Source organism: Cebus imitator, unplaced genomic scaffold (assembly GCF_001604975.1).
Source record: "Cebus imitator isolate Cc_AM_T3 unplaced genomic scaffold, Cebus_imitator-1.0 Scaffold123, whole genome shotgun sequence".
Taxonomy (NCBI): Eukaryota; Metazoa; Chordata; class Mammalia; order Primates; family Cebidae; genus Cebus; species Cebus imitator.
This window is the reverse complement of record NW_016107438.1, coordinates 4,867,450-4,891,287: the sequence shown is the minus strand read 5'-3', so window position 1 is coordinate 4,891,287 and position 23,838 is coordinate 4,867,450. Positions and strand designations below refer to the sequence as shown.

Below are 23,838 nucleotides of genomic sequence, written 5' to 3'. Positions count from 1 at the left end.
GAGAAATGCAAATATGTGAAAACTGGACAGGAATGTGAAATATCAAATGCACAGTCATTAACTGACCGGACTAAGAGCTTTGATGAATAGAGTAATAATTGACCTTCAAGATGGGAGCAGGGATTATGTAATCTTGGGAGAAGGATGAAGCAGTGAAATGAAAGCCCCTGGGAATTCTTCCATGATCCCCCAACAAATATACCTGTCAACAAAAGGCTTCCCACTTTTATGTCATTTATCTTTTCAGTTTTTTTTTTTTAATGATTTTCAGATTCCACCAAATTCTTAGGAGAGATATGAAGAGGTTTATAATTTAGATAATGGGACACATTATGTATTCCTAGTAAATAGCACTAAGCTATGCATTACTGAGTTTCAACATCAATAGATTCTAACTGCCAACCCAAGCGACTGTTACTTGGCTGCTCCCAGGACAGTTGGGCCATAAAGCTTGCAAGATGAATCGCACACACAAAAAGAAAAAAACCCAAGAGATAGAGGCCTATCTGTCTATTTTTGGGGTAGGAAACAAATATAAGTTATTGGCGTTAGACTCCTAATTTATTCCTGGAGTGTTTAAGCCTCACTGGAGCCTGGTATCCTCAGCAGCTGTGCAGCTGGCTGCTCCTTAATATAGCTGTGATCGCACGAGTGGGGACAGCTTGGGAAGGAAGACTGACTGGGCTGCACTGTTCAGAATGGCAGCCACTAACCACGTGCTGGGATTGAGTCCCTGAAATGTGGTGCATTCGAATTGTAACGTGTTTTGAGTATAAAATACAAATCAAATTTCCGAGAATTTTAATTTTCACCTTATGAAAAGTGAATGTAAAATACCTCATTCATAATTATTGTATTGATTACCTGTTCAAATAATATTTTGGTTATATTGGGTAACATGAAATATGCCCCTAACATTAATCTCACTGTTTTGTTTCATTAATGTGGCTACTAGAAAATTTAAAAATCGCATATGTGGTTTGCCTTCTGTTTCTATTGGATAGTTGCTGTATTGGACAGGACTCTCATCGCACAGGCCCGGTTATACCATCGGGTGTGATTGTCTGCGGTGTATTTTATTTCATTTTAAAAATCATTTTGTTTATTTTCAGAATTCAAACATGAAAGGGCACAAAATGAAAAGTGAGTCTTGCACCCCCTTCCCTCCTTTTCCTGCGTTCCTTTCTGCCCCTCCTCCAGAGACCATCTTCCGGTGTCCTGAATACTGCCCCAAAGACATCTGAGAGATGAGAGATGATGCTCCTCCACACCCCCGCTGTCCCCACCGCTCCCTGCTGTCACACACCTGGCCTTCTCACTGATTTACACTGCCTGCTGACCACTGTGGCTGGCTGAGTGTGTCCTAGAGGACAGCAGTCACAGTGAGTGAGAGCCCACAGGGGCAAGGACACCGTGGGAAATAAATGTTATATGCTTAACTTGCATACAATGAAATGACGAATGAGCAAAGAGACTTACTATCTACTTATCCCCCAAACATTTGCTATTTCTACTTTCTTTGAAAAACTGGCATCAAGGATTCTAACATCTGGCCAGTGATGAGCACATGGGGAATGTTAAGAAGGTGATCTGTGGACCCTGGCAGCGTCCTGTGCGCCACTGTGTTCCACAGGAACCCTTAAAAGGCATTTTCCTTTTTGGAGATAAAATAACTAGAGATCAGGAGTTATTTGCCTAAAGCCCTGTGAATCGGGGATTGAATTAAAAGACATTAAACTAGAAATAAGCTTTCTAAGGTAAGTTTTAGTATGTTAATTAAAGCAGCCTAACCTTGAATTTTCATAGTTTAGGGGAAAATGATGGCCTGAAGATGAATCAATGTATAACCCACTGCATATATTTAGAAAGAGTTTTAGTGCTATATCTTTATAATTATCAAAGCAATTCCTTAAGGCATGAAGGGAGGATGGAGAGAGGATAAAGAAACTCACTCTGTATTACTGTGCCCCATTCCCCCAGCACCGAAGAACTGGAAAGTCAGTTCAAATGAACCTCAAAGGGAGACAAAAAGAGGAAGATATCAGATTCCTGAGTCCCACCTCAGACCTACTGAGGCAGAATAGGGGGTGGAGCTTGGACCCAGGCTCATATAATGCTCAATGCAAAAGCTTATCCATTTTCGTTCAACAAATGGAAACCAAACATTGCAAAGGTGCTGAGATATGGCAGGAATCAAGAGAGGTTAATAGACATCCAACCATGCTTATATTATCCTTACCCCCAAAAATATATTAAATATAGATTATCATATATTATAATAAAACATATGTTAAATATATATTATATATCTAAAATACATATAATATATTAAAGGTATTTGATATATTAAAATATATTTTAAGTACACACACAGAGAAAAGAAGTATATTCAACCCAAGCTTGATTTGGGCTGGCACAGACAGGTAAGGTGGGCCCCCAACCCATGAAAGGAGCAGCAGTGCAGACAGTTCCATTGGGGACATACTGCTAATCAATCAGCTGGTACCATCTTGGTTCCAGTAACTTTATCCAGTTGGCATAAGACTCCAGCCACTCACTAAGAAGTAAAAAAATAATAATAATAATAGATCCAGACAACCAACAGTGAGGGGCTTGGCAAGAACTCTGCACTCTCCACGTAACAGTGAGCTAAGGTTTACAGCAGAGTGTTAACCCAGGTAAAGGAATTGCAGACCTCAACCAGAAACCCGAACTGAACCGGGGTCATATGGACTAGGCCTGCTTGTTGACAGTTAGGAGAAGCACAGTGAAGCATAAGGAGACTGACTTTGAAATCAGACAGGCTTGCATTCACCGTCTGGCTCTTGAACCCACTGGCCATATGACCTGAGCACACGGCACCACCTTCCTACTGGAAAGTGGGAAGCTCATGCCAACCTTGCAGGTTTTGTGTCAGGATTTCAAATGTTCATGAGGCATCTAAGCAGACACAGAAGACAAAATATCAAATTTGAATTTTACTTATACTAAATTATTAAAATAACAATATTAAACCAATAAAACCATTGGTTGGCAGTGGTGGTTCAGGAGGAAAGAAAGACGTGGGACTCACCCCCAGAAACCCACATACCAGGATTATGAGGGAAACACTCATTCCAGGTACCACTCTCTGAAGTGTGCTATCCTGGTCAGAGGCTGGGCAGCCTGAAATAGGTGACGGGCTTCAGTGCCAATGACTACATGTGGCGAGAACACGTTCAGCCTAATGCCAGCCACCAGCCCATGGTCTCCTTGGGTAGGATAGAGGAAAGGGAGCATTCTCTTGACTTAGCCTATGTCTTAGTGGACCAGGCGGTATCTTTCACATCTGTTCTCTGTGTCTTTTGGCATTACCACCAGCATCAATCAAGTTGAAGAGATGCTTCACTGCAATGGTGCTACCTAGCATCCCTGCAGGGTGTGAAAATAAATTATCTATTATCTGAAGAGTCAATATTATCAAAAACAGATTCAATGATTTTAATAATAATAGGATTAATATAATAATAAGCAGCACATGTGAGCATTTCATCTAGTTTTTCAGTGTGGATTCCAAAATCCTAGTCTTTTCACAGAGGAAACACAGGCTGACTCAGTTGGGTGGATAAGAAAGATCAGAGTAAACAACATTACTAAGGAAAAACAAAAATACTATTTTCCCTGCAGAGTTAAGAGTGGTGGGTGAGATCTTAGAAGTACATCAACTCTCCTACCCAGTCCTACCAATGGTAACTCAAAGCAGATGACTCCAGTCTGGTTGCATTTTCTTATTAACCTACATCTAAGCCACTCTCTTCCTAATAGCTCCAGCCCACAAGCTCAAAATATTTTCCTTCTGCTTTCTTTCAAAGATGCATTGCAAAAAAAAAAAAAAAAAAGTCTACTCCTGAAGCTCCACACCCTCTGCCACCATGCTCTCATCTAGCCTCTAATCTTTTCCATTTCTAATCAATACGATGAAATCTACATAGCATAAAACCTCTGGACAAACACTGAGAAGAGCCCAGTATCTAGATTCATGGTGTCATGTAAATGGCAGGTTCAGATATCAACTTGAATTGTTTATATTTTTCTATGGGTTGTGGTGGTTGTGTATACACATACTTATTATGGTGCTCTAGCATTTCTAACTTTAAGTCAGTATTCTTAAGTACCCTCAGCATAAGATAATTTAAAGGAAAGACAAGAGAATAAGTGGAAGAGGAAGTGTGCTACACAAAGCAAGAAACAGTCAGTGAGTTGCTTTCTAATCTTGGGTTTGCCACTTATTTGCATAATCCTGGACAGCTCACTCAGCCACTCTGTGTCTCAGTTTCCTGGTTTATTGAATAAGAAGTTGGGTTTGATGATCTCTGAAGTCCTTTAGCTTTAGAATCCACACGCCCCTAAGTTTGCTAATTTGTGTGTCTGCTACGCTGCACTGAAGCCAATGATTTGACTCCAGTTTTTGGCACTATGTTTTGTTTTTTTTTTTCCTTGCAATGATGCTTCCAGAGTGCCCATGTGAGCAAGCAGCACACTGGCTTTGTGTATTCACTCTTTACATATCAGCCCTGTGATCTCTTGAGCTACTTTGCAGAAAACTAGACCAAGTAGTGTTGTTAAATCTCAGCCTCACTAATTACATTGCAAAGAAGGCCTATGCCACACCTCAGCAGAGTGGCCAGAGACATATAACAGGAAACTTGAGTTGCAAAGAAAGGTCACCCAATTCACGACATGGCTGTTGAACCTTCTTCACTAACTCTTCTTAGCACTGAGCGTCCTTCCAGCATTGTGAGTTCAGCCGCCCAGTTGCTCAGCCAACACTAGGAGAGTCAGGTGTGACCCATCTCTCAACTCACAGCAAGCGGGGACTGAAATTGTCCTGCCACCCTGGGTCTAGACCAGGTCTGGACACATTATACCTAATCTGGCATATCCATGCAGACCTCGTATTTTGATTAAGAGTTGATCCCTAACCCCAAAAGTATTTTAAAAACTACCTCATCTCCCAACACTCTTCTTACCAACTTCTGACTTCTCTTTCAAAGAGCTATAGAATGTGCATCAAATAGGCTGGGACTAGAACTCTGGGACTGCCAGTTTCCAACTGTGGTACTTTAGGTAAAGTCGTTTAACCCCTTTGAGCTTCTGCCTCCTCATACGTAGAATATGGATAATGCCTTCCTCACCTGGGCAGCATAAGGATGAAATGAGATGATGTATGGAAAGGGAGTGAGTACACGGCCCAGAGTACACCACAGTCAAGTCACTGTCGTGGATGTTGTGGTCCATTACCGCCCAGCATGTTTATAGTTATGTGTTCTTATAGTTAAGGTAAAAGAAAATATGTTGATTAAAGCTCATTCTTGTTGGCAAAAAAAAAAAAAAAAAAAAAAAAAAAAAAAAAAAAAAAAAAAAAAAAAAAAAAAAAAAAAAAGGGATATAAAAAAAAAAAAAAAAAAAATCTGGTGAATAAGACTGTATCCCAAATCCCAAAGGCAAGAATGCCAGCTCTCCTATGTTGCCAGTAAACAGGGCCTGGGTGCCAATTCAATATAGAACAGTAAATAAATAAAAAGAACATTATTAAGTTTCTGAAATGTACAGGGTCACTGAGAAATGGGGGTGCACCCTCCCTACAGTGGCTTTGAAGCTGTTCTTTGAGACCCTGGGAAGCACATGAGCTTTGGGTCATGATGACTTGAATTGTAGTCCCCTCACTTGTTCCTTTTGTGTCTTTGAGTAGAATTCTTAGCCTACCTGTGCCTGGTTTTCTAATCTAAAAAGTAGTATAACACCTGAGACACAGTAAATCCTTCAAATTTGTAGGTGTCCTCCACCCTTCCTTTCCTAACTGCATGAAGAATGCAAGGAGCCCCTTTATGCGTCAGATGGGCCATCTCTTCCTTCCACCCGACTGAAGTTCTCTTTCCTCTCAGCTACTCCATTTGTAGGGTGATATTTCCATTTAAGCTGCAGAGAATTATTTTTTACTATATTAGAGGAGATCTAAGTCAGACTGCCTTGAGAGAGAACATATCGGAAACCACATAATCTTTGTGTCACATGAAGCAAGTAGCTACTTACTGAATCTTTTGGAATTTCTGAAGGTAAGATTTCCTCTAACTTGGCTTTCTGCAATAAACATCAACCTATAAGTGCTATCTCCATTAAACCCAAAGACCTTTGACACATGTATTTTGTGACTTGGTCTTTATAAAAAATATACCTCCTCCTCATTTTTATCTAAAAATATGAGGTCGTATGACATCTAAGACCCAAAACAATAAGGGATTTACATCCGAATAATCTCCAAGGTCCCATCTATACTCAAGGATAAACCTGCCTTGTTCTTTAATGAGAAAAGTTAAATTATTTTTTTATAATTGTTCTGTCATTCAGGTGTACATTTTTTCAAAGTGGTTCTTCTTCCATGTGACTGACATTTTGAAAACGGTCTTTATATAGCGGACTTAAAATTACATGATGTAGGAAATATAAAATACACATAAAATGTATGTGTTTGTATTATTTATAATGTACATGTGTATATCTAAGTATATACATATGTAGGTAATGTATCTATGTAATATATACACACACATATTTGTATTACATATATAACCCTTCATGTGTGGTATCAGAACAACTATGTGGTTAACAGCTATTTGAACAGATGTAATAAAGAAGACAAATAGAATTTGAAAATAAGTGTAGTGGTTAATTTACATGTTAACTTCGCTGGGCCATGGCTCTCAAATATTTGGTCAAACATTAATTGGGATATTTCTGTGAGAGTGTCTATGGATGAGATAAACATTTAAATCAGTGGAATCTGAGTAAAGCAGATGGTCCTGCATAAGGCTGATGGGCCTCATCCATTCAGTGGAAGGCCTCAAGAGATCGAAAAGACTGACCTCCTTGAACAAGAAAGAATACTGTAGCAGGGAACCTTCAGAGGGAAGCGGCAGCATCAGCTCTTGTGTCCAGCCTGTGGCCCCACCCTGCAACTTTTGAACTTACCAATCAGATGAGACAATTCTTAAAATAAATCTCTTTATTTTACGTGTGTGTGTGTGCATGTGTTGTCTTACATGTATGTATGCATATATATGTATACACACACACACATACACAAACACACAATTCTGTTTCTCTAGAGAACCCTAGTAAACAGTAAGTAATCCTAAACATCCTAATCCTAAACTCCAAACTACTGTGAGGCTCCCACACTGTCAACCCACCTCTTGAAGAAAAATACTATAAATATTACATTGTTAAATAATCAGCTGGGGCCAGGCATGAAGGCTTACACTAGTAATCCTAGCACTTTGGGAGGCCAACGTGGGCGGATCACCTGAGGTCAGGAGTTCAAGACCAGCCTGGCCGACATGGTGAAACCCTTTCTCTACAAAAATACAAAAATTAGCCAGGCATGACGGTGGGTGCCTATAATCTCACCTACTTGGGAGGCTGTGGTGGGAGAATCACTTGAACCCAGGAGGGGGAGGTTGCAGTGAGCCAAGATCGCACCACTGCACTCAAGTATGGGCAACAGAACAAGACTTAGTATCAAAAAAAAAAAAATATCTGCACAGTCTAACAATTTCCAGTGGTTAAAAGCATAGGCTTTAGAGCCAAAGATAGCTGAGGGCAAGTTCTGGCCCCCCACTGATGGCTGTTTGCTTCTATGGAAAGTGCCACAGAAGCCAGGAAAGACAGGCATGCCCTGTGGGAGGCCTGCCCTCCATACGAGGGTCTAGCCTAATATCTTCCCACTGAGAATAAGCAAATGGTGTCAAGTACCACACCATGTTTGGTGCTGGGTTTGGTGAGGGTGAAATTGTGATGATTGACAGCGAAAGTTCAGGTTCAGAACTTGCCACCCTCAGTGACACCCAGTAAGGGTTCAAACCAAGATGTGCCATCTATTACGAACAGGATTGTGGCTGACTTTCAAAGAATGAAAATTTTTCTTACCTTAAAAATGTACTGACCAAATTTATTTTCCTCTAACAGGATGGTGGCACCAGAATGAAAAAAGATGACCCCATTTATTAGAGGCCCTGAATCACAGACTGCTGCAAAGCACTGTGTTTGCTATGCGGGGACATCTAATTTTGCAAAATAAATACACCAGTCATAAAATTTTTACTTTGCAAAAGAACATATTGCTTCTAGATGGTCTCAGGCTATCAAGATAATGTTGATTGGCATACAACCTGGACAGGCATATCTGTGGAGTACCTATTACCTGCTGCCCTCAATATATCTAGCTCCAACCAGTCTCAAACCAGCATACATTCTGCAGGTGAGGAAACTAAGGGACTTCCTTGACCTTCAGGTTTCTCCAGGCCTCCTCCTGGGATGAACTTTAGCAGCCTAGTTTCCACTTACAGTCCTCCCTTTTCCTAAAAAAGATCCCACTTTTTGGCGTTAGGAATATCCTAAAAATTAAATAAATAATTTTAAAAAGATCCCACTTTTTCTGAACTGCCTAAGATCTGCATATGCAGACTGGAGAATAAATGATAATCCCCGACATATGTTTTTTATTTTTATTTATTTGTTTTATCTTTTATTTATTTTGAGATGGAGTCTCACTCTTTCACCCAGGCTACAGTGCAGTGGCCCGATCTCAGCTCACCACAACCTCTACCTCCTGGGTTCAAGCAATTCTCCTGCCTCAGCCTTCCCAGTAGCTGGGATTACAGGTACCCGCCACCACACCCAGCTAATTGTATTTTTAGTAGAGATGAGGTTTCGCCATGTTGGCCAAGCTGGTCTCGAGCCCCTGACCTCAGGTGATCCACCTGCCTCGACCTCCCAAAGTGCTAGGATGACAGGCGTGAGCCACCGTGCCTGACCCCCCAACATATTTTTTCTCTGAAATGAGCAAGGATACTTGCATTTGCTTCCATCAGGATCATTAGTCTTGGAATCAGAAGACCTGCCACTGTGTGATTCTGGTTAAGTCACTGAACCTCCATCAGCCCCCACTTACTTCCCTTGCTGGTAAAATGGAGATCACACACATCTGGCACCTTATTTTGCAGTGAATTAAGATAAAGCAAAAAGAACTGTGAGGGAGCCAGAGGCAACCTGGATATCCCCTGCAGCTTCAACTTCTCCATTCTGCTTTGTTTCCTGGTCTGCATAATACAACTTTTTCCAACATGCTGTGCACCAAAGTCGTTCGTTGAAAACACAGTAATTAGCATTCGAGATAAAATGACACTGCTGCAGTGTTAATTACTATAGTGCAGATGTATCCTTAGATATCGTACATAACGTTGTCAAGCCTTTATTTTTAAATTAAAGTGCAACAAACCATACCCTGGCTACACAGCTTTTTTTGATTAATACAAATTAATGTTATTTCGGTGTCTGGGGGAAGAGTGGAGATAAGGGGGTGTTGCATCTAATTGTAAGAACACATAGGAAAACGATAGCAGTTAGGCACTGTCCACAATTTTATGCCCCACTCAGATCTCTCCATAATGGAGTATGAGCTGCATGATGGCAGGGAGAGGGCCTGGCTTTGTTCACAGCCACACTATCCCCAGCTCCAGCTCCTAGCACACAGTTAAGTGAATTGAATGTTTTTGTGTTTTTTTTTCCTGTGTAATTGACCGATTGAATGAATCAATGAAGACAGCCATGTGTGCAGAAGGGGCCTGGAAGTGGGATGGAAAAACTGGAAGGCACACTGGTATATTTCTCCTTCTGGTTTGGGGTTTGCTTCGTGGCCTTCAAGATGATCTTGTATTCTCCTCACGTCTAGCGCCTTAAAATCCAAAATGAGAGGCCAGTGAATCATCCCAAGGCAGAAGTCAGCTCCAGTTCTTCATTATGACATTTAGCAAGGAATAGTATGTTCCACCAAGCTCTGGGAATTGGGGAAGACGTGGGGAAAACAGATCAATGAGAATCCTTCAATATCACCTAGGCACCCATGCCATAATAGCCAAGGGTAAGGGAAGGAAGAGAATAAACATGTGTGAACATTGCATCTATTATTTAATTATCACAACAACCTCATGAGGGCAATTTTTACCAACCTTTTATTGTTGTAAAATACCTATGACATACAGTTTACCATGTTAAGCATTTTAAGTGTACAGTTCAGTGGTGTTAAGTACATTCATATCGTTGTACAACCATCACCACCATCTGTTTCCAGAACTCTTTATTTTGCAAAACTGAAACTTTGCACTCGTTAAACACTCTCTCTTTCTCCCTCCCTCAGTCCCTGGCAATCACAATTCTACTTTCTGTTTCTATGATTTTGACTACTTTAGATACAGCATACAAGTGGAATCCATTTACATTTAAAGTAATTACTGATAAGAAGAGACTTTGTCATTTTGCTATTTGTTTTCAATATGCCTTATAGCTTTTTTGTCTATCATTTTCATAGAGGAAACTCTGTTATCTCTATGGTTAAGAAAACTGGAGCTTCAAGAAATTAAGTAAACCACCCAAGGTCACATGACTAACAAGAGGCAGACTGAGAATCTTTTGCTCCAGGGCCCCTGATATTTCCACCTGCTGGTGCCAGTGTGTTTCCCAAGTCCTGGGAAAATTCAGGCAAGCGTAAAATGTAGTTAGTGCCTTGATTCGATGGGCAGGAATTTTCATGGGAACATTAGACAGACATAGATGAAAGAATTTCTAGAAGTGCTAGGAAGCCCAAGATACTTGCCCAATGGCACAGAGCATGCATGCCATAGGAACTCAGAGCAGTGTTTTTTGTTGCCTTTGGCACCACAGAATGTCACTGGACTGAATTCCATGGTTCTGTGCTTAGTGTCATTTGAAGGGAATTACAGAGCTCCAGCCCTGCTCTGTGGGATCTAGTCCCCACAGCAGATGGATGCCACAGTACATAGTAAGTGCTGTAATAATGTGTACACTATTTGACCTAGGATTTGCATAATGAAATATCTCTAGATTAGTGAAAAGATTTATCCGTAAGGATGTTTATTACAGATTTTTTTTTGCAATAATGAAAACGTGAAAGGAATGTAAAGATTCAGCAATCAGCTATATATTTTTACAAGGGAATATGATGTAGACATTTCAAAGTGATATTGCTAAAGAATAGTCGATGACATGGAAATACATATGTTAGTGAAAATTACGTAAAAGTCTTATATAATACATATATGCAAATGAAAAGTCCTTTATTATATATTTATAATGCACATATATAAAATGATCTCTTTAAAATCTGGGTCTATCTATAGGTAGGAGTGTGAAAAGTATATATATATATAATATATATATTATATATATATATAATATATAATATATATATATGTCAAAATATTAGTGGTGATTACTGGTTAACTGTGAAACTGTGGCTGATTTTTCTTTCCTGAGCTGACCTACATCTTTCGAACCATATAATAATGCCTATGTATTATCTTACTAATTAGAAAAATAAGTTATATTTAGAGATGAAAGTCATGTCAAACACAAACCTGTTGTGAACTATTGTACTGGAAAGGACGTTATGGGAAATGAAAAGAAGACAAGTTCTGATTATCTCACACTAACTAAATATACATTTATTTGAGGCTGGAGAACAGGAGTGATGTCATTGGCAGAAAACTGGAGATTTAAAAAAATCTATTGGTAAGATGTAGAATGTTAGAAAGTAGAGTTCAGGCCTCTTGAAGAAACTAGAACAAAGAGATACAAAGATATCTGGAGTTACTGTTCTCTCCTTTCCTTCCCTAGTGTGTGTTCTCCTCTGTCACCGTTGGTACCTCTGCCTCAGTCCCCTCTCTCTGATCTGCCTTTCTCTCCTTAACAGTATGGTTGGGACCTATGTGACCTTGCAGTTCAGGAACTCAACAGAGATTATCCAGAGAGTTTCTGTTGATAGTTCCAGATTCACAGGAGCAAGAAGATGACTGACTTAGTGTATATCAGTTCAATTTTGCTGCATAACAAACCACCCCAAAATATAGAGACTTAAATAATTATTTAGCTCCAAGCTGATGGGTTGTGGACATTTCTGATCTAGGCCAGGCTAAGCTGGTCTCAGCTGGGCCAGTCAGCTAGTGGATCAGCCACAGAGTAGCCAGCCTAGGACAGCCTCTCTGGGATGGCTCTCCTCACTATTGTCCCATCTCCAGCAGGCTAGCCCAGGTTCACTTGCATGGTAGTTCACAGCTCCAGGAGGAAGTGAAGAAGCATGCATGGCCTCAAGATCTACTCTCAGGACTAGCATGTTGTATGCACCGCACACTGTTGGCCAAAGTAAGTGACAAGGCTGGCCCAGATGTGAGGTAGAGAAGTAGCCTCTTATCAGGATGACAGCATCTACAAAGTCACATTGTTGGAAGCGTAGTTACAGGGAGGGGAAGAATTCCTGCCATTTTTGTAAACTGCACATCATCTCTAGGAGCCCAGGTTGACATGAGCTCCATGCAGTCACTGCACCACATTTCCATTCCCATATAATGCCATTGGCCAATGTACCAGGTGAAGGGGAGTCTGGGGAATCCACCGTTTCAGCCTGGTAGTGACACTTGCCGTGACCCCTCCCAGCCCATGGCCCCCAGCCTCACATGGGCTCCATTCTACAGTAAGGTGGCAGCAAACAAAGTGAGTCACTGGAGTATTTGGTGAGCGATATGATTTCTGCAACAGTGAACAACCCAAGAGCTAATCATTCACAATACCAGTGTCAGAAAGGTAGGAGGGGGCAGGTAAAGGAGAGTGCTATAGAGCATATATATGAAAACCACGTCTATTGAAGGTATCAGAAGTTACAGAAACCCTTCAGGAAATCACTAGGGCTGAAGGCTTGGCTCAAAGAAGTCAGAGTAAGCAGGAAGAAAATCCAAGTAGTTCAGCATCCCGTAACCCAGAAACACTCCTTCCAGACTCATTCAAAGTCTCTCCTAAGCTCTAGATCCTACTCCCAGAGCTAAGTCCACCCAAGAGAGTAAGAAAGTTGAGTTTCAGTGGGAAGGAGTGTTCTAGAATCAATTTTGGTTGGGAAGTGCTAAGGTCACAGTCAGGAAAATGAAGCTGAACATCACGTCCAGCAAGGAAGGAAAGAAGGAAAAGGTTGCCAAGCAGTAATGTTAGCAGTTTGGAGAGGCTGAAGCGAGATGGAATCAGGAATAAGGAGTAAGTCTGGGAATCTATAACATTGGAAGCTTGAGTGAATCCCTGTAGTTTAACACTGAGGCCCACAAGCTGTGAGGATTCCGAACATTGTCTGGTTGCAGGGCAGGAAAAGGACCTACCGAGACATACCAGACAGGGCACTTGAGAATTCAGACCCAGGCTTTTGGTCTCCCATTAGGGTCTGCTTCTATTCACCCATTTTCTCTTGCCTGTCTCATTTGGCCTTTTTAGTATCTCACCCCTTGCTAAATGCTTTCTCCAATTTCTTTAGATTTAGAACTCTTGCAGTATCTTTACATTCCAAATACATATAGTAAGAAGGACAAGTTCATTTTTTCTTAATCATTATACTTTAAGTTCTGGGGTACATGTGCAGAATGTATGGGTTTGTTACATAGGTATACACATGCCATGGCTGTATATACATGTATACACAACCATGTATACACATGGTTGGCTGCATCCCACCAAACCATCATCTGCATTAGGTATTTCTCCTAATGCTCTCCCTCCCCTATCCTCCCACCCCAAGAGACAGGTCCCGGCTTGCGATGTTCCCCTCCCTGTGTCCACTGTTCTCATTGTTCAACTCCCACTTATAAGGGAGAACATGCAATGTTTGTTTTTTTGTTCTTGTGTTACTTTGCTGAGAATGATGGCTTCCAGCTTCATCCATGTCCCTGCAAAGAACATGAACTCATCCTTTTTTATAGCTGCATAGTATTCCATGGTGTATATGTGCCACATTTTCTTTATCCCATCTATCTTTGATGGGCATTTAGGTTGGTTCCATTTTTTATAAGATGCAATGCACAAAACATTAGTCACAATTGGTGAAAAGTCTCCTTTGAATTCTTACCTCAAATTCCTAAGGAATAATGTGGTTTATCCCTCACAGAAATTACCATAGATCCCATGTATACCTTCTGTGGCAGCTGCCACTCCCTAGTCCATATGTGGAATTAGCCCATCTTCTCATCAAGAGGAAGCAAAAGGTGTTGATCCAAGCACCATGCTGGGTTTGGGGAGGCATAGAAGAAGGAGGGCCTTTCTTGACCTGTTGCTGGTTGCCTTGCAGGTCAGTGGGACCATGTACAACACTGGAAGACACGTATCCCTTCGCCTGGACAAGGAGCACTTGGTCAACATATCTGGAGGGCCTATGACATACAGCCACCGGCTGGAGGAGATCCGGCTACACTTTGGGAGTGAGGACAGCCAAGGGTCAGAGCACCTCCTCAATGGACAGGCCTTCTCTGGAGAGGTACGTCAGTCTGCCAAAGTACTAAGGTTAAATGTCAACTTATAAGATTGGATGCTTGTTTATATCCAAGATGGGATAACATAACAAAGGGAAAGATTCTCTCTAATCTATGACGTGAGAAGGCCCATGCCTTCTTTCTCCATCTGTCTTTTGCAGATTGACATGAAAGTCAGTAACAAGCTTCTAGTATTGCCCAGGGAAGGCTGTAATGAAACTGGCTCTTTCCTTCTGGGACACGGGTGCAGCTCTCTTGAGACTCATGCCCGACGATATTTCTAGAGCATTATTTCAACCCCAAACCCTCACCTTATATATATAAAATACATCTTTACTCACGCCTATCTGGACGATTGGCCTCTCATGTGTCACATATGAAAGCACAGATTCCATCACTTTTCTTTTGAATATAATGAGTCATATTTGCATAAAACTATAACATACTGTGAAATAAGTGTCAGGCAACTAAATAGTTTGCCTGAGTTTCCGCAAAACGGAAATGTCACTGTGTGCCACCATCAACCCAGACAGAACTCAGGCCACAGCAGAGAGCCCAACCACAGTTTCATTTATTGGACAAGAGCTACAGTGTAAAGAGTTGTCATCTGTGGTGTGACACTTCACAAGCAGGGTGTAGTTAATTTGATCTGTTTTACCTGCGTTATACTGGAGGGTGTTTATGAACTGGGGATCAGGGGTCCTTAGATGCTAAATGCCCTGTAACTAGGTTTCTGCTTAACAGTCCTCAATAACTGTTGTCGAGAAGGCTTTGAAATTACAAAAATGTGTATCACATGTGGTCTTTTTATTTTTTTAAAGGTCATGTATAAATCTGGCCTTGTTTTTAGTATGTTAAGACCAAGCACTAAGAAATAGACCCACAATCTTAATGAGTCCAGCAGCCAGATTTTAATGTGCATTCAAAATGCATCACTAAGAGTCTGCCTAGGCACTCAGCTAGTTACCAGGGATACAGAGATTTAAAAAAAAAGTTCCTACCACAGAGGAGTTCAAAGAGTGCTATATTCAAGTCATTAAAATATAATGTCATGCTGTAATGGAGATGTACAAAGGCCCTGGAAAACTCAAGGGAAGAAGTGACAAATTTTGCTTGAAGGGGTCAGGAGAAGCTTCACACAGAAGGCACCCTTTGAACTGGGCTATAAAGAGAGGCAATAATGAACAATTTTAAGATCATCAGCTTTGGAGTCCAATGACCTGAGTTTTGTAGTCTTGCTTTGATACACATTGTGTGATCTTGGGATGTTACTTGGGCCTTCTAAGGCACAGCTTAGACAACTTTAGAGGTTATTTTAAAAATTAAGTGAGATTCCAGATGTAAGAATACTGAAAGTACTCAATGATTGATAGACAACAATGATAAAGCAGGAAATGAGGGCTAGCGTGAGCAAAAGCCCCGAGGCATGTCAGGGCAGTGTGTGCTAGAGAAGCTGCATAAAGATTTCATCTAGCGTTTTATCTGTGATCTATTAATAATGCCTGCATAGACAATAGGGTTAAGCTATAGTATGGGTCTCTCTCCTGGATCTGTAGGGGAAAAAAATGCTAGGATTGATTAGGGATGTCTGCCAAATGCAGTGTAATGCAAGGCTTCCAAGTTGCTGATTCTGAACTAGAGTACAACAAGAAATATAATGAAAGCAGGACCAAAACTCACAATATGAGCATGACTGGGCACTTCCAGTCGAATTACAGAATATTCAAAATTAGATGAACTCTTCGTCTTATTAAGTTATTTTAAGATTTGCAATTATTTTATCTGTTGGCTTACTTGCTCATTTTTTTGGTTGCTATTATTTCTTTTTCTCCCCCATATTCTATCATATTCTAGCACCTATCACAACACTGCCTCAGAGTAGAAATATCTGTTAAGTGAACGATTGAAAACATATAGATGTTTACTATGCTAAAATTCTTACATTGTATTATTCTTTAGGGTCACTCGTTTCTTTAGTATATGGTAAGGGTGCTTTGTAACTTATACATGAAGCACAATTTTAGAGTAAATGAGTGCTTCCATTTTAGAGTAAACATAGAAATTTGATCTCTTAGTGTATAAATTTTCCTAGACCTACCCCAGACCACAGGTATCAGGTGCTCCAAAAGAATTTTTATATTAGGCTTGTGAAGCACTTCAACATTCGGACATTATTATATGTTCCCAGTGAAGAAAGCATTGAGTGAAGAAAGCATGTAAGCAGGTTGCAAATCACAGTTAACTGGGAAGCCTGGTCAAATATTTTCCTCTCATTCATTACCCAAACCAACTGAATCAGAGTCTCAGGGAATAGGGTCCAAGTTTGCACATTTGTAAAACTTCCCCCAAGAGATTTCGGTTAGCGACCACTATGCCAATTTTAGGTGAAACTCTGCCTGAATTATCCGTTTTCTAAACAAAGGGGACTTAATCAACGAAATTACACTGTAAAAAAGAGGGGGCAGGAGCACACATTGGTCATTGTTCCCTGGAAATGGCAAGGCTGGGTCTATATAGATGGGTGAGACTTGGAGAATAGCTTCCCAACCAAGTAGGGTGGTCACATGCACACTTCCACTGCTCCAAGGTATGCTTGAGCACTGGCCTCAGCATAGGTATAATTATACCTTGCCCTGGATAGACTGAATTCATCATATCACATTTGTTTCCAAGCCCCTCAATGTCAACCCATATAGATGAACTGTATGGGTTTAGGTGCAAGAGACCAGAAGTTTGAAGTCCTCAGAACAATTTTATATGCAAAGTAGTGGGAAAAGCAGTTGACCTTTGAGATCCCACTTAAGAATTCAGTGAGCAAGAAGAGTTTGGCATCTTCTATGTAGCATGAGGGAAAACACCTAGGGCCAGTAGGTGGAAGCTACAGAAAAAGGGAATTCAGCTATGTGTGTGTTCTAATGATGAAAATGATACATTGATGAAATGAGTTTGCCTCTAAAAATTGTGACTTCCTAGTCCTGGAATTATTATTATTTTTTTTTTTTAGAGAAATGGTCTCACTCTGCTCACTCTGTTACCTAGGCTGAAGTACAGTGGCGCCATCACAGTTCACTGTAACCTCTAACTCCTTGGCTCAAGAAATTCTTTTGTCTTTGCCTCCCAAATTGCTAGGATTATAGGTGTGATTCACTGCACCTGGCTCCATTACTGGAATTATTAAGTGCTGAACAGAACTTGGTGACTCCTTAAAAGTGACTCACATTCGAATGAGCAGGGGAAACTGTCAGTTTTAATGTATCTTCTGATGTTGAAATTCTACACAATCCATAATCTTTTTTTTTTTTTTTGGAGATTTAATCTTGCTATGTCACCCAGGCTGAAGGGCAGTGGCATGATCTCAGCTCACTGCAACCTCCGCCTCCTGGGTTCAGTCGATTCTCCTGCCTCAGCCTCTCTAGTAGCTGGGATTACAGGTGCATGCCACCAAGCCTGGCTTTTTTTTTTTGATATTTTTAAAGTAGAAATGGGGTTTCACCATGTTGGCCAGGCTGGTCTTGAACTCCCAACCCCAAGTGATCCGCCCACTTCGGCCTCCCAAAGGGCTGAGATTACAGGCGTAAGCCACCATGCCAGTCCATGATTTTCTTATAGAAATTTCCTTCAATTGTGTTCTACTGAGGATTCACCTCAGTAAAGGTCAATATATCTCACCCTGAAGGTTAACTTTTTTAAAAAATGAATTTCAACTTTTATTATAGATTAAAGTATATATGTGCAGGTTTATTATGTGGGTAGATTACGTGACTCTGGTTAACTTAATTTTTATTTTGTGCCACCTTTAAAGCCACCTTTGGCCTCTCTTTGTGGCTGTCCTTTGAGAGGACCCAAGTAGACACTTCTGGCAAGAAAACATGTGTTTATTTTGTTGACAGTGAATAATCCCATTGCCATCTGCCCTATCTGTCATTGCTGATCGTGATAAGTCAATTAATGCCAGGCATTTTCCTTGGCACAGTGCAACAGTCGTTATCTGAAGAGCTGTAGATTAATTGCAGTCTTGTCTAGCGAGGTTATTGTAATTGATGGTAATCATTTGCCTTGTTTTATAAAACTGCATGGATGTATGACACAGTCAGCAACTGCATTTTTACAAAAATTACTTATGTCCTACACAGAGAAGTCCTGGATTCCTTGTTGGGGGTTGGTGATAAATGAGCACATTCAGGGATTCAAATGTCTCCATTTCTTTAAGAAGGAAAAATTAACTGTTTTTAATAAGTAAGACCCTTAGCTTGCTAATCATGTCTAAATGGTTAGATTAATGTCCAGTATAATGTAGGGTATTTATGAAAAGAAGCAAATACATTAGCCAGACAAAAAATATTTGAAAAGAATCATGCCTTGGATTCCATTGCAGTAGTGGGACTAGACAAGAAGAAACTTTCTTCTTTGGGATAAATTGGACAAGTTCATTTAAAAATCCTTTTAAGTTCTTCTTTCCAAGGGGGCAGAGGGATACACTGAGAACTGTATTAGCTGCTTCATGCAAAATCTATAGCCAGTTCCTCTTGCTAATTTCATCCACTCGTCACATGACTCTCATACTTCTGCAGTGTGATAGGCTCTGAGCTAGGCATGGGCCAGAGGGCAGCTTCTGCCCACAGACGTGCAAAGTCTATCAAGGAATATGTATATTGATATTACCACATAATGTGGGTTATATTTGAGGCTTATTCCAGAAGGGGATTATGAAATAGCTCTCAGTGGATAGCATTAAGGAAAGAATGGGTGAGTAGCTGTGCAACCTGACCCACTTGCTGCTCCCTCTGAAGGCAAGGTAGAAACACCTTGACCTTTCTACATCTCAGCCTCTGGAATCTCTGCTCTGGCTCAAAACACATCTGAGAGAGGGAAAAGTCCATAGCTGTTGCTATGGTGATATAGATAGGATGTGTTTAATTAAAAGGAGAGAATTAAAGTCATCTGTAAAATATGGGGCTTTCTCTCCCTCTCTCAGTGGCTCTGAATGAGAAAAGAGAAAACAATTATCTCAGAACCAACAACTGAAACTAAACAACAGAAAATGCAGGCCTTGTCCTCTTCCAGGAATCAATTATTTGCATCCTTGAGAGACTGGCTTCACTAAAGCAACACAAATTTGTAGGAATACGCAACTAACATCAAATTGTCCTGAAGTGTGCTAGCATATGAAAAGTGCTGAGGAGAACATCCTTGAGAGCCAGGGCCCCATTAGGTATTGAATAGCTTGTGGGGGGTGCTCAGGCAATCTAATTAGCACTTTGCTGCTCAGCCAGGACCTCCTGGTAGAGATGCTCTGTTGGTGTTCTGTTGGCACAATTGGAGATTGAGAGGGAATGAGGATTGGGATGTTTAAGAACAGGTACATGGACAGTACATACAGAAGTGCTACTGATATGCCATGGTAAAGCTGTTCCCTCGACTCTAAATGCCAGCCCCATCTCCCTTCCCGCATCTGCCACAGTCCCCCATCATAGCTTCCAAGCCCCTTTCTCTCCTTCCAGACAGGAAGCTGCTGCCTCCTCTTGACTTCCAGAAGATCCTGTTTATTCATCTGTTACAGGGGTTTACAAACCATCCCCTGTGGGCCAAATCCAGCCTAGTTGCTAAGAATGGTTTACATTTTTAAAGGATGCTATTAAAAAGAGAGAGACTGACCGACCATATGCAGCTTGCAAAAGTCAAAACATTTACTACCTGCCCTTTTTAGCTGACCCCAATCTATTATATTGCCCATCACTGTGGGTTTTGTAACTGTTTAATCTCACTTCTGTGGGAACCACAGTCCTCTGTTGATGGGAATTTTATATTGATCATTGCTGTATTCCAAGCACCTCACACATTGTCTGGATGTGAGGATAGTCAATAAATATATACTGAATGAGGGAATAAATGACCTTGGTAAAACCCTTAAGGACAAGACCTATTCATCTTTGCATGTCATGCACCTAGCACAGTACCTGACATACAGTCAATGCTTAAGTGGTGTTTGTGGAATGAGTCATTAAATCACTGAGTCAACAACTCAGTCAACCATTTGTGTCCCAGGAACAAAAATCTTATAGGCTTTTTTTCCCCCCTGAAATTCTGAGGTATGTTGCATTCATTGACTATACAGGAAATATACAGTCCCATTTAAATTGAAGATGGAGCGTTTTCATGAAGGCCACCCAAAGCATTACATTCCATTAGAAACTGTAAAAGAAGGCCAGGTGCGATGGGTCATGCCTGTATTCCCAGTACTTTGGGAGGCCAAGGCGGGCAGATCACAAGGTCAGGAGTTCAAGACCAGACTGGCCAACATGGTGAAACCCCATCTCTACTAAAAAATACAAAAATTAGCTGGACACGGTGGCTTATGCCTGTAATCCCAGCTACTTGAGAGGCTGAGGTAGGAGAATTGCTTGAACCAGGACCTGGAAGGTGGAGGTTGCAGTGAGCCGAGATAGAGCCACTGCACTCCAGCCTGGGCTACAGAGAGAGGGACTCCATCTAAAAAAAAAAAGAAAAGAAAAGAAACTGTAAAAGAAGTAGAGTGGTTCAGCTTGCAGTTACCACTAAGAGGTATCCTGGAATTTCTCTGGGAAAGAAATATGCTTTGAGAAATTTAAAATGTATTTAGACGGCACCCACCTAGCCCTATCCTAAATGTGGTAAAGGGAACAAAAGGATTGAACAATTAAGTGCTACCCTGGAGGGATTTAAGAGCCATGGGAAGGACAAGGCACAGGCTTGAATTGATTAATGTGCAGCACAATCTAGAACTCACCCAGTCATGCCTACAGGTGGCTGCAGAATCTCACTGCCAACACTTGGCCACTGTTTACATGTTTTGTCGTTTACCTTCATTCGTTCATCCAGTTAACAAATACTGATGAGTAACTATTATGTGCTACAGTGAGTAAAACAAATAAAAATGTCTACCCATAAGGTGCTTACAGTCTAGCAAAGGTAAACAGATAATAAATAATAAACATAATACATGAGCACATTTACATGTTAATTTAGAATATGCTAAATGCTACAGAGACAGAACTAGAGCAGAATGAGAGAGATCCGAGACTGAGGAGTGGGAGTGAGCTACAAGTTCAAATAGCGTGGCCAGTATATGCCTCAATGAGAAGATGACATTGGTGAGGTTGCCAGGGAGATGTCTGGGGAAGGACATCCCAGGCAGAGGCAGTTACCAGTACCATGGTTCTGAAGTGGGAGGGAGCTGTGAGTGTGCAAGGAAGAGCGGAGGAAGCATGAGCACACGTGGGAGTGATGGGGCAGGAGGTTAGAGACGGCAGAGCAGGGCCAGGGGCTGCTGCAGACCACGTGGGGCCTCTCTATGTGCGCTTTGTATGGACTTCGATTTTGACTCCGAATAAATTCCGAAGCACAGTTACAGAAATTCTCCCATTTGATCACTAAACCTCAAGGAGGTTTGCTCTCAATGTTACCACCGTCTTGGGTTAACAAAGGCCCAAGATTATCCAGGCAATACATAACCAACAATGGACTTAATTCAAGTCTTCTGATTCGTAACACTGCCTCATGTAGCCCACAGTTTATCCATAAACCCAATACAAATGATTACTCATCTGCTCTGGACCCTAGCTTGGTAGGGAAATTCAAAGACTGATAGGCCATAGTTCCTGCCTTTAAGGAGCCTCCAGTCTAGTAGAGGATCCTGTCTTTCCAATCAGACTGTTAACTCCCTACAGTCGCAGAGTTGGTTGTACTTTTAAAATATCTCCCCATATCCGTAATGGGCACTGGGTAGGTATTGCTGAGCAGAGATCAAATGAGTAAATGAAGATAATTTAAGACTATAGCTTTCAAAGTACCTAAACTATGCCCAATATATCATGAATTAAATTCTGTAGTCATAATGGCAAACCTAATAAAGTTGTTGTCAATATTAAGAGGTCCTAGAACTTTTTTATGTTCAATTATTCACAAACACAAGGTAAACAAAATGTTTGGTGTACCTGGGAGAAATAATAGAACAATTGAGAGCCCGTGTACCAGAAAAATTCATTTAGAGTCTTCATTTCAGCCCTGGAATTACTCCTAGGATCAGACTAGGGAGGTTTACCAATGCTAGGCATCAAAGTTCTAGATTCTAGGAGCCAGCCCCACCTAGAGTGAGCAAACTGGCCTTCGAGAAGCGAAGAAAACAGGCAGAAACTCAGATGGTGGCAAGGTGCATTACAGCGATACCAGCAAGCAAATGATGACTCTGATCTAAGAGAAGAAGATCCCCCTCTGGGCATTTTTTATAATTACTTCTGGGAAAGCACAGCCCAATCAAGTCAGCAGTTCCTGAACTGCCAGTATTAGTCACTAGCACAGCCTAAGAGAGAGGACATGGCATTAGAAGACAGCCTCCTGCGATCAACTCATTATCCCATTGACTCCAGCCTAATCTGCATCATAACTCTCGCCTGGACCCCCAGGATGGCATGTAACAGCCACCATCCTCCTCCACTTGCCTCTCATCTCCCGGCTGATGTTTCATCCAAAGCAAGGAGGGAAGTGTGATATTACAAAGGACAATATTAAAAACAGGCATTAACTGGAATTTGATCAGGGTCCTGCCTCAGACCTGTCACCATGGAGACCATGCCTATTATCATTTTGCAAGTGTTGAACGAGACCTTCGTTTATTTAGTAGCCAATGACAGTGCAGTTCGAGGGACAAATATCACTCACAACGCTTCCGTGAACCAGCTGTGTTTTTTAACTCATTCCAATGCTGCAGGAATAAAATCAATTGGAAAAGAAAGTGTTAAGAAAGAATGACCTATATTCATAGTGACTCTGATATGATCAACAGTTCAAGAAAATTTGTAGAGGTTCTGTGAAACGTGACATCTCTCACTTCAAGACAGAGACCTAAACTTGGAAAGGACAAATCTACTCCAAGTCTCCGTCTAAAGTGATAGGTGTCAGAGGGAGGAAATTTTGAGGCCATCTCTTCCAGTGCACTTGTTCTATGTACAAAGGAAAAATCAAATATCAGAAAGGGCAAGAGACCTGCCCAAGGTCACTGAGATTTAGCCGCAGAATTAGGACCAGAACCCAAGTTTCCTGATTCTTAATTGGGGATTTTTAATTTTTGAATCCCAAGATTCAAAAAACCTTTTTAGGTCCCCTGGTTTAGTCACCTCACAGAGCAAACAGAGCCTGAGAATCAGATTTCCTGCATTTGTGAGCACAGCCCCATCACAGGGCATTTATAGAGTCAGCCTTAAAATGGCAAAGACATTGGCAGATTGTTTTACAAAACACAAGCCATGACGAGCATCCATGAAGAAACGAATCTAGAAATCACCAAATCACCCCGGAGAAAAGACCACCAATGTGAGAGCAAGCCATAATAGTGCCCAACTGAGATAAATCTGAGAATTAAAGATTGGAAGCCTAAAATATAATCTTTTTTTTCCTTTTTTTTTTTTTT

At 41.1% G+C, this 23,838-nt stretch overlaps 1 protein-coding gene across 3 annotated transcripts in view; it reads left to right on the top strand.

The window, feature by feature from the left end:
• CA10 (carbonic anhydrase 10) overlaps positions 1-23,838 on the top strand; it is a 538,166-nt gene that overhangs the window by 397,355 nt on the left and 116,973 nt on the right. For all 3 annotated transcript variants that reach the window (XM_017540214.2, XM_017540213.1, XM_037742584.1), the window contains one exon: positions 14,213-14,398. In XM_017540214.2, the coding sequence (XP_017395703.1) occupies positions 14,213-14,398 (186 nt within the window). The remainder of the gene's footprint in view (positions 1-14,212; positions 14,399-23,838) is intronic.